This window comes from Stigmatopora nigra, chromosome 7 (genome assembly GCF_051989575.1).
Source record: "Stigmatopora nigra isolate UIUO_SnigA chromosome 7, RoL_Snig_1.1, whole genome shotgun sequence".
In the NCBI taxonomy this organism is placed as follows: Eukaryota; Metazoa; Chordata; class Actinopteri; order Syngnathiformes; family Syngnathidae; genus Stigmatopora; species Stigmatopora nigra.
The window spans coordinates 13,471,179-13,484,990 of NC_135514.1; the positions used below are offsets into that span (position 1 = coordinate 13,471,179).

Below are 13,812 nucleotides of genomic sequence, written 5' to 3' on the forward strand. Positions count from 1 at the left end.
GGACCACCAACGGTTTCAATTTTAGGACCATCAATTGTTCAATTTTAGGGCCATCATTTTTTTTTCAAATTTTAGGACCATCACTTTTTTACCCAATTTCAGGACCACAAATTGTTCCAAATTTTAGGACCATCAATTGTTTCAATTTTAGTATAAATATTTAGTTAAATAAAAAAATATATATATATTTATATATATAAAGTTGCAAACTATGAAAAAACTAACCAAAAGCCTATGTAAATGTGCTAAGGATTGCACACTTTACTATTTTAAAGCATTTCTTCCACAACTTAGAATTCCTCAAAATATCATTATTCATTTTTTAGGCCTGCTGTACTTTAACAAAACACAATTAGCAGCATTTCCCCCGATTTTCTTTGAAGGTGAGCCTGGCCAACGTTAGCGAGCGCGAGCGGCGCAGGAATAAAAGACGCGCTTAAAAGCCTGCGTCGCCACGCAGATGTTTAATGTGCTCCATTTAAGATGAACTGGTCATTTGCCTTTGGTTATTCTTTATGCTCCATCTGCCCGTGTTTGCTCGCTTAAACCGCCTAACCCCCACCCTCGCAAAAGCACCTCCTACGTTGGCTATGATGCGAGCCGCCCGCCAACCCACCGCACCATTGTCCTCCCCAGGGAGTGGCGAGTCATTGTCGTGGAGTTGGCCCATGGTAGAGGTAGATGGTAGAGGTAGAGGGTAGAGGTAGAGGTAGAGGGTAGAGGTAGATGGTAGAGGTAGATGGTAGATGGTAGAGGTAGATGGTAGATGGTAGAGGTAGATGGTAGAGGTAGATGGTAGAGGTAGATGGTAGAGGTAGATGGTAGAGGTAGATGGTAGAGGTAGATGGTAGAGGTAGATGGTAGAGGGTAGATGGTAGAGGGTAGATGGTAGAGGGTAGAGAGTAGATGGTAGAGAGTAGATGGTAGAGGTAGATGGTAGATGGTAGAGGTAGATGGTAGAGGTAGATGGTAGAGGTAGATGGTAGAGGTAGATGGTAGAGGTAGATGGTAGAGGTAGATGGTAGAGTTAGATGGTAGAGTTAGATGGTAGAGTTAGATGGTAGAGGTAGATGGTAGGGGTAGATGGTATATGGTAGATGGTATATGGTAGATGGTAGACGGTATAGGTAGATGGTATAGGTAGATGGTATAGGTAGATGGTATAGGTAGATGGTATAGGTAGATGGTATAGGTAGATGGTATAGGTAGATGGTATAGGTAGATGGTAGAGGGTAGACGGTATAGGTAGAAGTGGATGGTAGAAGTGGCTGGTAGAGGTGGATGGTAGAGGTGGATGGTAGAGGTGGATGGTAGAGGTGGATGGTAGAGGTGGATGGTAGAGGTGGATGGTAGAGGTGGATGGTAGAGGTGGATGGTAGAGGTGGATGGTAGAGGTGGATGGTAGAGGTGGATGGTAGAGGTGGATGGTAGAGGTGGATGGTAGAGGTGGATGGTAGAGGTGGATGGTAGAGGTGGATGGTAGAGGTGGATGGTAGAGGTGGATGGTAGAGGTGGATGGTAGAGGTAGATGGTAGAGGTAGATGGTAGAGGTAGATGGTAGAGGTAGATGGTAGAGGTAGATGGTAGATGGTAGAGGAAGATGGTAGAGGAAGATGGTAGAGGAAGATGGTAGAGGAAGATGGTAGAGGAAGATGGTAGAGGTAGATGGTAGAGGTAGATGGTAGAGGTAGATGGTAGAGGTAGATGGTAGAGGTAGATGGTAGAGGTAGATGGTAGAGGTAGATGGTAGAGGTAGATGGTAGAGGTAGATGGTAGAGGTAGATGGTAGATGGTAGAGGAAGATGGTAGAGGAAGATGGTAGAGGAAGATGGTAGAGGAAGATGGTAGAGGAAGATGGTAGAGGAAGATGGTAGAGGAAGATGGTAGAGGAAGATGGTAGAGGGTAGATGGTAGAGGGTAGAGGGTAGATGGTAGAGGTAGATGGTATATTTGTATAATCTATTTTGTTATTAGGATGATACTGGTATATGTTAGTATAAAAAATCCAGTCCATATTTGAACGCAGTTTGGTCTTGAAAGTAAATCGACCACACTCTATAGGGTTTCAGTTTGGTAATACAATGACATACTATCTTCGGCTAAACCGTTTTGCTTGTGCAGTTCATTTAAGGCCATTTTTTCCCTTTTTTTTCCTTCTTCTTCCGTTCGCATCGCAAGACGAAAACCGTCCGCCCCCTTTCTCCCAGTTCTTCTGCAATTATTGCTTATTGTGGCGGGAGACGGGCATATGGCGCACTCCTCGTCCTCGCCAGATGGGCGTCCACTCTGGCGGAATCTATTTCCGAGGCGCCGCACGTTTTTTTTGTCTTTTTTTTTAATGGAATGGTTTCATTTGAACGCACAAGATACCCAAGAAAAATATCTGTTTTTTAGCCATTGATGGCAATAAATGATTGGACGTCCATGGCAGTCATTGGCATTGAAAAAGGTCTATTCCGGAATAATCTAGGACACGAAAAAAGACAAAGTGACGGGCATCTGTTGGTTTATTTGATTTATCCTTCGGGCTGATGTCAGCCTAATAACCACCAAATTAGATTAGATGGGAAGCTTTGTGCGTATATGTCAAATTGTGCTGCCGTTTCGGGGAGCCACGGTTCCAAAGAAAAGGATTTGTCATCATTAAAATGTTTATTTTGGTGTTTTTGTTCATTTGTGAGATGTTGAACTAACTGCCATTTGAAAGTGACTCTTTTAAAGTGACTCTTGGGTGGCAAATGACTCTTCAAACAATGAGCAAATTGACAAATATTTAGCTAGTACAGTGTTTCCTAACCTGTTTTTTAGCATACTTTTTACATTTAAAAAATCTCCAGTTTGAATTTTTTTACAGTTGTACCTTGACATATGAGTGCCCTGACATACGAGGAATTTGAGATAAGAGTAAAAATTTTGGGCAACTATTTATCTTGAGATACAAGTAAAATTTGGAGCAAATATTTATCTTGAGATACGAGTAAAATTTGGACCAAATATTTTTCTTGAGATACGAGTAAAAAATTTGGGCAAATATATATCTTGAGATACGAGTAAAATTTGGAGCAAATATTCATCTTGAGATACGAGTTTAATTTGGGGCAAATATTTATCTTGAGATACAAGTATAATTTTGAGCAAATATTAATCTTGAGATACGAGTAAAAATTTTGTGCAAATTTTTATTTTAAGATACGAGTAAAAGTGAGAAAATATATGTCTTGAGATAGTACAATTTTCAGCAAATATTTATCTTGAGATACGAGTAAAGTTTTGAGCAAATATTTATCTTGAGATACGAGTAAAATTTTGAACAAATATTTATCTTGAGATACAAGTAAAATTTTGAGCAAATATCTATCTTGAGAAATCTTAGTACTTAGTAATTTTAGTACTATTAAACACATTTTACTAGTATTTAACCACTAGTTATTAATTACTTTGTTAATAGATGTTATCTTTAAGGTTAAAACAAACTTATTTTTGAGTATGTCTGCATTGCAATCCAAAATCATTAAAATTTATTTATGTTATGCTACGAGCACATTGCCGTGCCAAAACTCCCCCAAAATCTCTCAAAAAATCTGATTTAAATCTCCTTATATTACAGAAAAAAACTTTGATGCTATATTTAAACTAAAACAGATAACCAAAACCAAATGACCAAATGTTTATTTTTAACACATCCAGCTTTAGCAGCAAATAAAGACAAACCTCTGTACATCTGTTGGCTTATTTAGTTTATCCGCCATCTGAGGTCAGCCTGATGGCGTCCGATCACCAGTAAATGAGATTAACTAAGAAGGTGCTGCTTATTTTTATTTTTTTTAGGAGTCAGTCACTGGGCAGCTCGTGACTTCCATCGGCCCGCTGAATTGCGCCATTGTGTCGTTTCTGAAGCACAAAATGGCCCCTTCACATTGGGGAGGGCGACCCGTTATTAATTAGGTGACCCATAGGCGGAGGATTAGGTACGTACGGTGCATTCTCAGGCAGGTGCGCGGTGACCGACGTTACGCGCTAATCCCGGGCTGTCGCCGATTATTACTGGGATGAAGCTGTTGGCGGCATCTGGGAGCTTGTCAAACATCTACATGGGAGGATTTCATACCTCACTGACTCACCTGTGCCATATTTACATAAATAGCTTCAATACTACTTTGCTCCGACACCCCCCAAGCTCGCCATACCAGTGTTTATAGACACATCCTGATACGAATTTCCCTATAAGGCTCCTGATAACATTTTTTTTTACATGATTAAAGCAACTTTTCATTTTTTGAAGCACTTTTCCAGTACAAGGTTCGCGGTAAAGGGGTGCTGGAGCTTATTTCAGTCAATTGGAGCTGGGGGATACTCGGAAATTAGTCGACAGAGGCATAGTGGATGAGTGGTTCTCACATTTGAACATCGAAACTTAATTTCAAAGCTTTCTGTGAGGTTTTTGCTTTTTTGTGGGTTTTCTTTGGGTACTACCAATTACTTTAAATTACCCAAAAACATGGTGGCTACCCAAAATTGTCCTTGAGTATGAGAGTGAGCGTGATTGGTTGTTTGGCTACCTGCAAATTGGGTGACAAATGATTCGCCATAATTGTTGGGGTCAGCTCCGGCACCCCCACAATTTTTTTTAACATTTATTTTTAAATTTCACCATTGGCCTAGAAATACTTCAAATTAATTAGGGGGCGGGGTGATACCAATTGATAATTTCCCAATGGAATTTGGAAAATATTGCCCCAAAAATCATACAAAATTTTTGGATTATTAATTTTTCTCCCTTTTTTTAAAGCTTTTTTTAAATGGAGAGACTTTTCAAAATTATTAGAGCAGAATAATTCCAAGTGTTCATTTTGTGTGTGTCATTTTTCCGCTTACCAAAAAATTCCTTAATCATAGCACATTCTTTGTTTGCTTCAATTGACCTCAACGAAATGATTAAAAAAGTGTAAAAAAAAAACAGCAACCTGATTTTAGACAATTAAGCCATTGGGATTGCGGTTGCTGAAAATGATGAATTTGTCTTGCCTGGAACCAGTTCCCATTAGTTGCCTATTTAAAGTTTGTTGGGTTTTTTTGGAGGCCATTTTAGGGCACTTACAGGTCACTTGTTGTAAATTTTGCATCATTTTCTTTTGATTTTTAGAGATTATCTGGGATACTTCTTGTTTATTTGCCACTTTTTTGCTGATTTTTGGGCATTTTACAGGCATTTTTTTGTCGATTTAGGCCAATTTAAGGTTCTTTTTTAACACATTGGTTGCCATTGATGACGCCGTTTTGACAGCAGGGGGGCGAATGAACGATTTTGATTGGACGTTAAAGACCTTAAGCAAAGTTCACTTGATCGCACAATTTACACAATAAAAACATTTAATTCTGTACACAAAAACCAATTGAAACCGTTTTTTGAAGCAAACTATGAAAGTATTGGACCAAAAATGTCGGATATATCAATAAAAAATCCACACAAATGCCTGAAATTGGGACAATAATGATAAATATCCTGATGCCACTTTAGTCAAAATTTTCCATTGCAATGCAAGACTTTGTACCAAAAAAATCCAAAACATCAACAATGGCTGGCTCTAGAGGTGACTGTGTAATTACTTAAAAATTAACCTTTTAGCCTAAAACCATTCAAATGTAGTCTCATCTCATTTTCTGAACTGCTTCATCATCACAAGAAGGGTGCTGGACCCTATCCCGACTAATTTCAGGCCAGAGGCAGGGTACACCCTGAAATGGTGTCCAGCCAATCACAGAGCACGATAATACAAACAACCAATCACATAGCTAGGACCAATTTAGAGTGTCCAATCAGCCTACCACATGCAAAACATGCAAACTCCACACAAAAAAGTCCAAACCTAGATTCGAACCCAAGTCCCTCCACCGTCAAGCCAAGGCACTAAACCAGGGGTGTCAAACTCCCTTTGGGCTGCGGGCCGAATACATCTTAATTTAAAATCAAGCGGGCCGGACCAGTAAACTCATTGCAAAATGACATAAAACTAACAATAAGGCCATTTTTCTCCTTTATATTCGTCACTAATACTAAAAATTTGTGCAAAAAATGAGTAAATTATCAAAATGTTTATTGACAGAATTCTCCTTTTACATTATGAACAATATATTATGAACAAGAGAATAACATAACAACATAAATAAATGTCAATTCATCTTGTCTGCACGTACTAAAACACTGCGCCCCTAGCGGATAATACAAGAACTACAAATTTTAAAGAAATTTAATATTTTTTTTATACAATGCAGCTTTCTTCCCCGGGCCGTACCAAAACCATCAGACCGGCTGGATCCGGCCCGCGGGCCGTATGTTTGACACCCCCGCGCCTCCCTTTTCAATAAATAAATCCCACTTCCCGCAAGTTGGACACCCCCCATAATGGACGTTTGCCTTTGATAAAATGGACGTCCTGGCATTGAAGGGGAGTTCCCACCATGTGGGCTTTGATTGGCTCTGCTACTTTGGGTTTAATCCTGCTGCTTTGCAGAGTGTTTGATTTGGATTACGCCTTCGCCGTCCCCTTATTGGACAAGACAAGTGTGTGTGTATATATGTGTGTGTGTGTGTGTGTGTCCTCCCCGTCTTTGCCGAATCAGCTGAAAGCACAGACGGCCCAAATGGAACCGGGTCCAAATCCCTCTGCATGCAAATTAAAAAGGCAACAATAAATGTGGCAAAGGAACAAGGTGGGCTTTACGGACCCTCTTTCTCTTTCTTCCTCCCGTTTGACGAGGCTTATTGGGGTGGGGAGGGGGATCTGGAATAAGGGGGACATGCAAAATGCTGAGTTATCTCCCGTGTGCAGCGGGGATGCCAAACCAAGGCCGCTCGTGTAATCCGCCCGGCGACAAACGCCAGATCGCCGACCCAACCTGGTTACGGTGTTTTTAAAGCGAGGCGGAATAAATGTTTGGGGAGGGGATTTTAACTTTTTTGGGGGAGTGGACTTGCTAAAGTTTTGGGAAGAGATTTTGGGAAGTTTTTGTATGTGGCAAACTAAGGCACCCGGGCCACATCTGGCCCGTGAGATGTTTTAATCCGGTCCGTATTTTTTGTTTTTGTTTTTTCTTCTTCTCCAAAATGGCGCCATCACGAGGAAGCCAGTGGTGGTATCTCTGTCCACTCTTATTTGTTTTTGGTGTTTTACAGGCCTTCTATCTTTTTTTTAAATGACATTTCATTATTTCTTAATACATTCCTTTTTACTTGACTTTGTACTTTATACTTTTTACTTCAATGATAAGTATGTTAATACTTTTAAAACCTTTTTTTCTGTTTATGTTTCATATGTACTGTTAACGGATGCACTTTTTTATATGTATCCTATCTTGTCCTGTCCACTCTTATGTTTTTTGGTGTTTTACAGCCCTTTTACCTTTTTTTAAACGACATTTTAATATTTCTTTATACATTCCTTTTTACTTGACTTTGTACTTTATACTCTTTACTTGAATGATGAGTGATGAGTATGTTAATAGTACTTTAGTCATTTTTTTCTCTTTATATTTTTTATGTACTGTTAACGGATGCACTTTTTTATATGTATCCTATCTTGTGCTGTCCACTCATTTGTTTTTGGTGTTTTACAGCCCCTCTATGGTTTTTAATGACATTTTAATATTTCTTAATACATTCCTTTTTACTTTACTTTGTACTTTATACATTTGACTTTAATGATGAGTATGTTAATACTTTTAAAACCTTTTTTTCTGTTTATGTTTCATATGTACTGTTAACGGATGCACTTTTTTATATGTATCCTATCTTCTGCTGACCCGGGCCCATCTGTCAAATTTTTAAAGTCAATATGTGTGTTTTTTTTTTTTAAAGGGATGGCTGTGTGAGCTCCTGCGCTGGAAGGAAGACCCGTCTCCAGAGAATCGGACCTTGTGGGAGAACTTGTCTATGATTCGCCGCTTCCTCAGCTTGGCGCAGGTGGAGCGTGATGCTATCTATGAGCAGGAGAGCAGTGCCGGGCAACAGCATCATAATAACGAAAGGCCCGCCCACTATGCGCATGTTGCTGCTGACCACATGCAGGTAAAAAAAACACTACACTTAATTATATGTAACATGGAATGGGGCTCTTGTTTCTACTTTATTAGTTATTTTATTCTTAAGAATATGACTTTCCTTAAAAGGCACTTTTTGTTTTACTGGAAGAAAATTCAAGTTTATATTTAAAGGAAAATACATATTTATACACCCATGTTTTTCTTTAAAAAAATATTTATACAGCTTTTTCCTTAAAGAACAAAATATTTTTGTGTCAACTTGTTATTTTGGTTTAAAAAAATAGTTTTTTGACAAACATAGCACATTGCAGAAATAGGATTTAATTCTTTAAAAATAGATTTTTTTAAATAATTGCTTTTTTTTGTAAAATGATAAAAACTGGTTCATTTTTAAAATATTTTATCTACATAAATAGATATTGGGGCTGAAAAATATGATTATGTAAAACTTTTGCTCCAAAAAATCTATCTAAAAAAATAAAGCAAAAAATACCAGAACAAAAAAACACATTTTCAAAAGATTTATTTTCTCTAACCAATTTTTACTAATAATAAAAAAGACATTATGCTCAAAGTACATGGAAATAATGACTGAAGAACATTTATTCCACAAAAAATAGATACAAAATAGTTTCAACTTAGTCTATAAAACAAATCAACCCATAGTCCAATGTCCTTTAATTTCCCACCAAATATTGCCCCATATTAGCATTCCTCCCAGTAAACAAGTTCAATTGCAGCCAAAACTCAAATCTGCACTCATTTTAAGCACTTTCAAATTACCAGCCACAAGCTGACCACAAAAATCCAAACCTCTCCAAAATGCACAATATCGTCTTTATGAAGGTGGAATTTGAGACTTTTGAGTTATGAGTGATTACAAAGCGTACCTAATGAAGAGTCTTGCATAAATGTGTGTGTATATATGTGTGTGTGTGTTAAGTGTTGCGCCAACACACTCTTGTCGTGTCTAGCGCGTGACTCACCCGCTCAAATCCAAGTGCCGCCGTTATAACGGGTCAACAGGCACCTATGTTCACCCATTGGAAGCCCACACACACATATACACGCACATATACACACACACATATACACACATACATAGACATACACAAACACTAAAATGAGTCATTTTCACATTGTTTTTTTGACGCAAAGTCATCAATACGCAAATGCCGATGACAATTGCAGTAAAGTGCATTCAACCAGCATCAATTCAAAGTTAGACAGAATATTGGGAGTCAATACCGGCCTTCCATGTTGAAATGTTTTGGAGGTTTATTGCTGTTAATGACGGGAAAGTGACTAGGAAAACACAACTCATAAATTTTTAGTTTTCCCTTGTAAGAAAAAAATGAAAAAATTTTAAATACAATTTATTTTCTAATAAATTACGGTTGTAAAGAAAATTGAATCATATTTTTATATAAAATCCATGATTTAAAAAAACAAAAAAAGGATATTATTTTTTTTCAAATATTTTCCATGGAGCAGTGTCTTGAGTGGTTAGCCCGCCGGCTTCACAGCTCTGGCGTTCTGGGTTCAAATCCAGGTTGGTCTAAAGCTAAAAAAAACATTGCTTTAGATCTATAAAAAAAATGCTATTCATGGCTTTTATTCCGATTCTTTTAATCCATTTATAAAAAAAAATCTAAATCTTACATCTAAAATGGTCCGGCCCACATGAAGTCGAATTGACATTAATGTGGCCCGCGAACCAACCTTTTGACACCCTTACTCTAAATCACAGCTATCAAAGTAGCGGTCCGGGGGCCAAATCTGGCCCGCCGCATCATTTTGTGCGGCCTTGGAAAGTAAATCATGTTCTGTTTTTGGATCCAATCAAAATGAAGAGTATAGATGTATATTACATTTCCTGATTTCCCCCATTTTAAATCAATTAGCTTTGATAGGCTCCAGCACCCCCTGCGACCCTATCACAGATAAAATGCTTCCAAAAACAACTAAATAAACTTGCCTTTTTACATCTTTTCCAGTCCCCACACCACCCGGCAGCGTTATCCCTACAACAACATCACCCATCACAACCCCCTGCCTCCCAACCACCTCCATCGGGGCCCCGCCTCCCTCCCCGCCAACCCTCTACCGCCTCCCCGGCCGAAACAGAAGACGAAGCGGCTCGGGGCCTCCTTCTCAAATCCCGCACTGGCGGTGGCAAAATCTCCCTGGAGGCCCTTGGCATCCTTCAAAGCTTCCTCCAGGACGTGGGCCCCTACCCCGATGAGGAGGCGGTCCATACCCTCTCCGCCCAATTGGACCTCCCCAAACTCACCGTCATCAAGTTCTTCCAGAACCAGCGTTTCTACGTTAACCGGCCGCTCAAAGCACCGCCGCCGCCAAGGGAGCCGGCGGGCGACGGCGAGGGCGCCGGTAGCCCCGCCGGCCCCGAACAGGAGCCCTCGGAGCCCGACGGTGACTTTGTGGAAACAGACGAAAAGACGCAAACCGACAACGGGCAGCCGATTAAGATGGAGGAGAGGGTTAGAGTTGGCTCCGCCCCTATCGCCCACGACTGAAACCCGTTTTTTTTTTTCGCCCCTTTTTTTGGCATTTTCTAAAAGTATTGTACGATTCACTGTAAAGACTTTAATGGCGTCGTTTGGTATTACCGCACAAAAAATAACAAAACCGGTGGAAAAACGGTTCGCAAAATGGCTCGCCTCAAAGCTCAGACCGCCATCTTGTTTCAACAATCAATTTGACAAGAACGTTCTACCCCGCCCCTCAATTTTTTTCTACCACGCCCCCATTTTTTCTTTGCCCCGCCCCAATTTTTCTCTACCCCTCCCCCATTTTTTCTGCCCCTCACCCAATTTTTCTGCCCCGCCCCAATTTTTCTGCCCCGCCCCCATTTTTTATCTGCCCCTCCCCCAATTTTTTTTATCTGCCCCTCCCCCAATTTTTTTTATCTGCCCCTCCCCCAATTTTTTTTATCTGCCCCTCCCCCAATTGTGTTCTGCCCCGCCCAATTTTTTTCTGCCCCACCCCCATTTTTCTCTGCCCCTCCCCAAATGTTTTTTTCTGCCCCTCCCCCAAATGTTTTTCTGCTCCGCCCCCAATTTTTTTTTCGTTGCCGCCTTGCCCCCAATTGGGAATTTTAGGTGACCTTTGACCCCCCTGGATGAAACGACAATCTAACCCGCACAGAATGAAAGAAAAAACGTCACATTTGCTAACGCGCGCTATTTGTTTTGTGAGCTAAAAGCGGATAAAACAATTACTATACTTTATATATATAATATATAAAATATAATATTCTTTGCATTATTAAGGTAAGCATTTACTAACTGCACTATGTCTGATTGGACGTGTTCATGTGTACTTGTTAGGAGGAAAATAAGTCGTAATTTATTTTATTTTGAAAAAAAAAAAGCAACCAATCCAATGGTTGTTGAGTTCTTATTTTCATATTATTAAAAACAAAATTAGTATGTTTTAGCATAAAATGAACAACAATTTTAGTTTTTTTTTCATTGTGTAAAAATATGGGTTCAACTTTTTGATCAAATTACTTGAATAGCAAATTTGGACTTATTTTAGCTAAAATGTAGTGTAAATGCTAATGTAATCACTTTTATGACATTTTTAACTACTAGGCATTTTTTTTTTTGGTTACTAAAAGCTTCAAAATCTTCAATTGTCCCACATTGACCTGTCAACTAATTCTGAACAGGTTCGAATCCCATCCTCTTTAAATATGTACATAACCCAAAAATTAGTTAACGCTAATTTATATGCTAACTTGTCCAGAATGTCCAGAATACTTTCATTTAAATTTCCCATCAAAAAACGTCCAAAACCCAAAAAGGCAAACTTGAAGTTTTTGCAACAAAAAATAAACATGTACACGTGGACACGCCCTCACGTCCTAACGTCCTCATGTCCTAACGTCCTCGCACCGATTAAACTCCTCCTTTCAGCTTCTAGCTTGACCTCCATGTCAAAATAATAATAATAATCCACCCCATTTTTCCTCATTTTCCCTTTTCATATTTGGCCCATCATTGATGTCCAATCAGGACCAAGTTTTTATTATTATTTTTTAATTTTTCAAAATTTTTATCAATTTTTTAAATATTTTTTTTCCATTTTTTTAATTTATTTTTTATTTTTTGACAAGGCCTTAAAATTCCACCAAAACCAGAACACCACCCACTTCTCCCCAATGTATACGTACCGTATACATGTATAAAGAAAATAGATATGACATATAAAATATCAACTATGCCAACAAATGCCTTGTTCCACACATGCGATTTCCATTTTTTTTGCCACTGGAACGCAACAAAAAAACATAAAAAATGTGAACGACGCCATCTTCCCAGTATTTATTTACAGTGACCAAGTCACTTTTTCACTCCCTTCTCGATGTTTTTGTCATTTTTTTTTATTTATACGCAAAGCGGACCGCGACTTTTGTTTTTTCCGGATTTTTTTGGGGGCGCAAAAAAAGTGTCTTAAATCCAAGGAAGCGGGGAAAAAAATGTTCTTGTCGGATGCAAATTTCATGCAAATAAGTTGAGGAAGCGAGAAAATATGCAATCCGCGTCGTGGTGGCCGTCAATCGTTTTTTCGGGGCGGTTTTTGTCGCGGTTTCCATTGGACGAGCCACTTTCGGTGTTTGTAAAAGTGTATATGTGTAAATAGGGTTCGAGTCAGTGCGCTAGGCAATGGGGCGGTCGGTCTACGGCACCCCCCCGCTTCCGTTCCATCCGCTGGAAAATGTTTTGGGGACGAACGCGTCGCTCGTTCGTTAGCCGTCGCCGCCGATGTCGACGCCGCTGACGCCGCTCGGCCTTCTGTTGATGTTCTGCTGTTATTTTTTTTTCATGAATAAACAAAACGCCACAGTGAAACGCTCTTTTGGGTTCCAGAATGTTTTTTTGGAAGGTTTTGTGTGGTTTTATCGTTGAAATTTGAGTGGGATATTGGAGTTTTTTGTCCTCACGAGAGTCGTAGGGGGTACTGGGTGTCTATCCCAGCCTCAATCAGTAGGCAGCCAATCAACGGACGTTTGGTCGCCAAACGTTTGGCCGCCGGACGTTTGGTCGCCGGACGTTTGGTCGCCGGACGTTTGGTCGCCGGACGTTTGGTCGCCGGACGTTTGGTCGCCGGGCGTTTGGTCACCGGGCATTTGATCGCCGGACGTTTGGATGCCGGATGATTGGTCGCCGGACGTTTGGTCGACGGACGTTTGGTCCCTTTTGGTTGCCGCGCAAATGTACTTAGATATTAAACAGTACTTAGATATTAAACTTTCTCTCTTAGATATTAAACTCTCTCTCTCTCTCTTAGATATTAAACTCTCTTAGATATTAAACTCTTAGATATTAAACTCTCTTAGATTTAAACCCAATTTATTTTTATTCAATTATACAAAATAACATTTTTAGATAAAGGCTATGATTAAAAATATATATTATTATAGTATAAATAGTATTTCATTTTTCAAAATATTTTCTGTGGAGTTGCACAGTGCCTTGAGTGGTTAGCACGTCGGCCTCACAGCTCTGGAGTCCTGGGTTCAATTACAGGTTACTCCACCTGTGTGGAGTTTGCATGTTCTCCCCAGGGCCTACATGAGTTTTCTCTGGGTACTCCGGTTTCCTCCCACATTCCAAAAACATGCATAGTAGACATCTGATTGGACACTCTAAATTGCTCCTAGTTATGAGTCATTGTTTGTATCATCGCGCCCTGTGATTGGCTGGCCACCAATTCAAGGGTGGTCCCTTGCCTCTGACCTGAAGT

General features: G+C 39.6%; 1 protein-coding gene across 5 annotated transcripts in view; it reads left to right on the plus strand.

Moving 5' to 3' along the window:
- Positions 1-10,854, plus strand: part of satb1b (SATB homeobox 1b) — an 82,968-nt gene extending 72,114 nt beyond the window's left edge. For all 5 annotated transcript variants that reach the window (XM_077721249.1, XM_077721246.1, XM_077721245.1 and 2 more), the window contains 2 exons: positions 7,856-8,065; positions 10,038-10,854. In XM_077721249.1, coding sequence (XP_077577375.1) covers positions 7,856-8,065; positions 10,038-10,577 — 750 coding nt within the window. In that variant the 3' untranslated portion in view covers positions 10,578-10,854. The remainder of the gene's footprint in view (positions 1-7,855; positions 8,066-10,037) is intronic.
- The last annotated feature ends 2,958 nt before the right edge of the window (positions 10,855-13,812 follow it).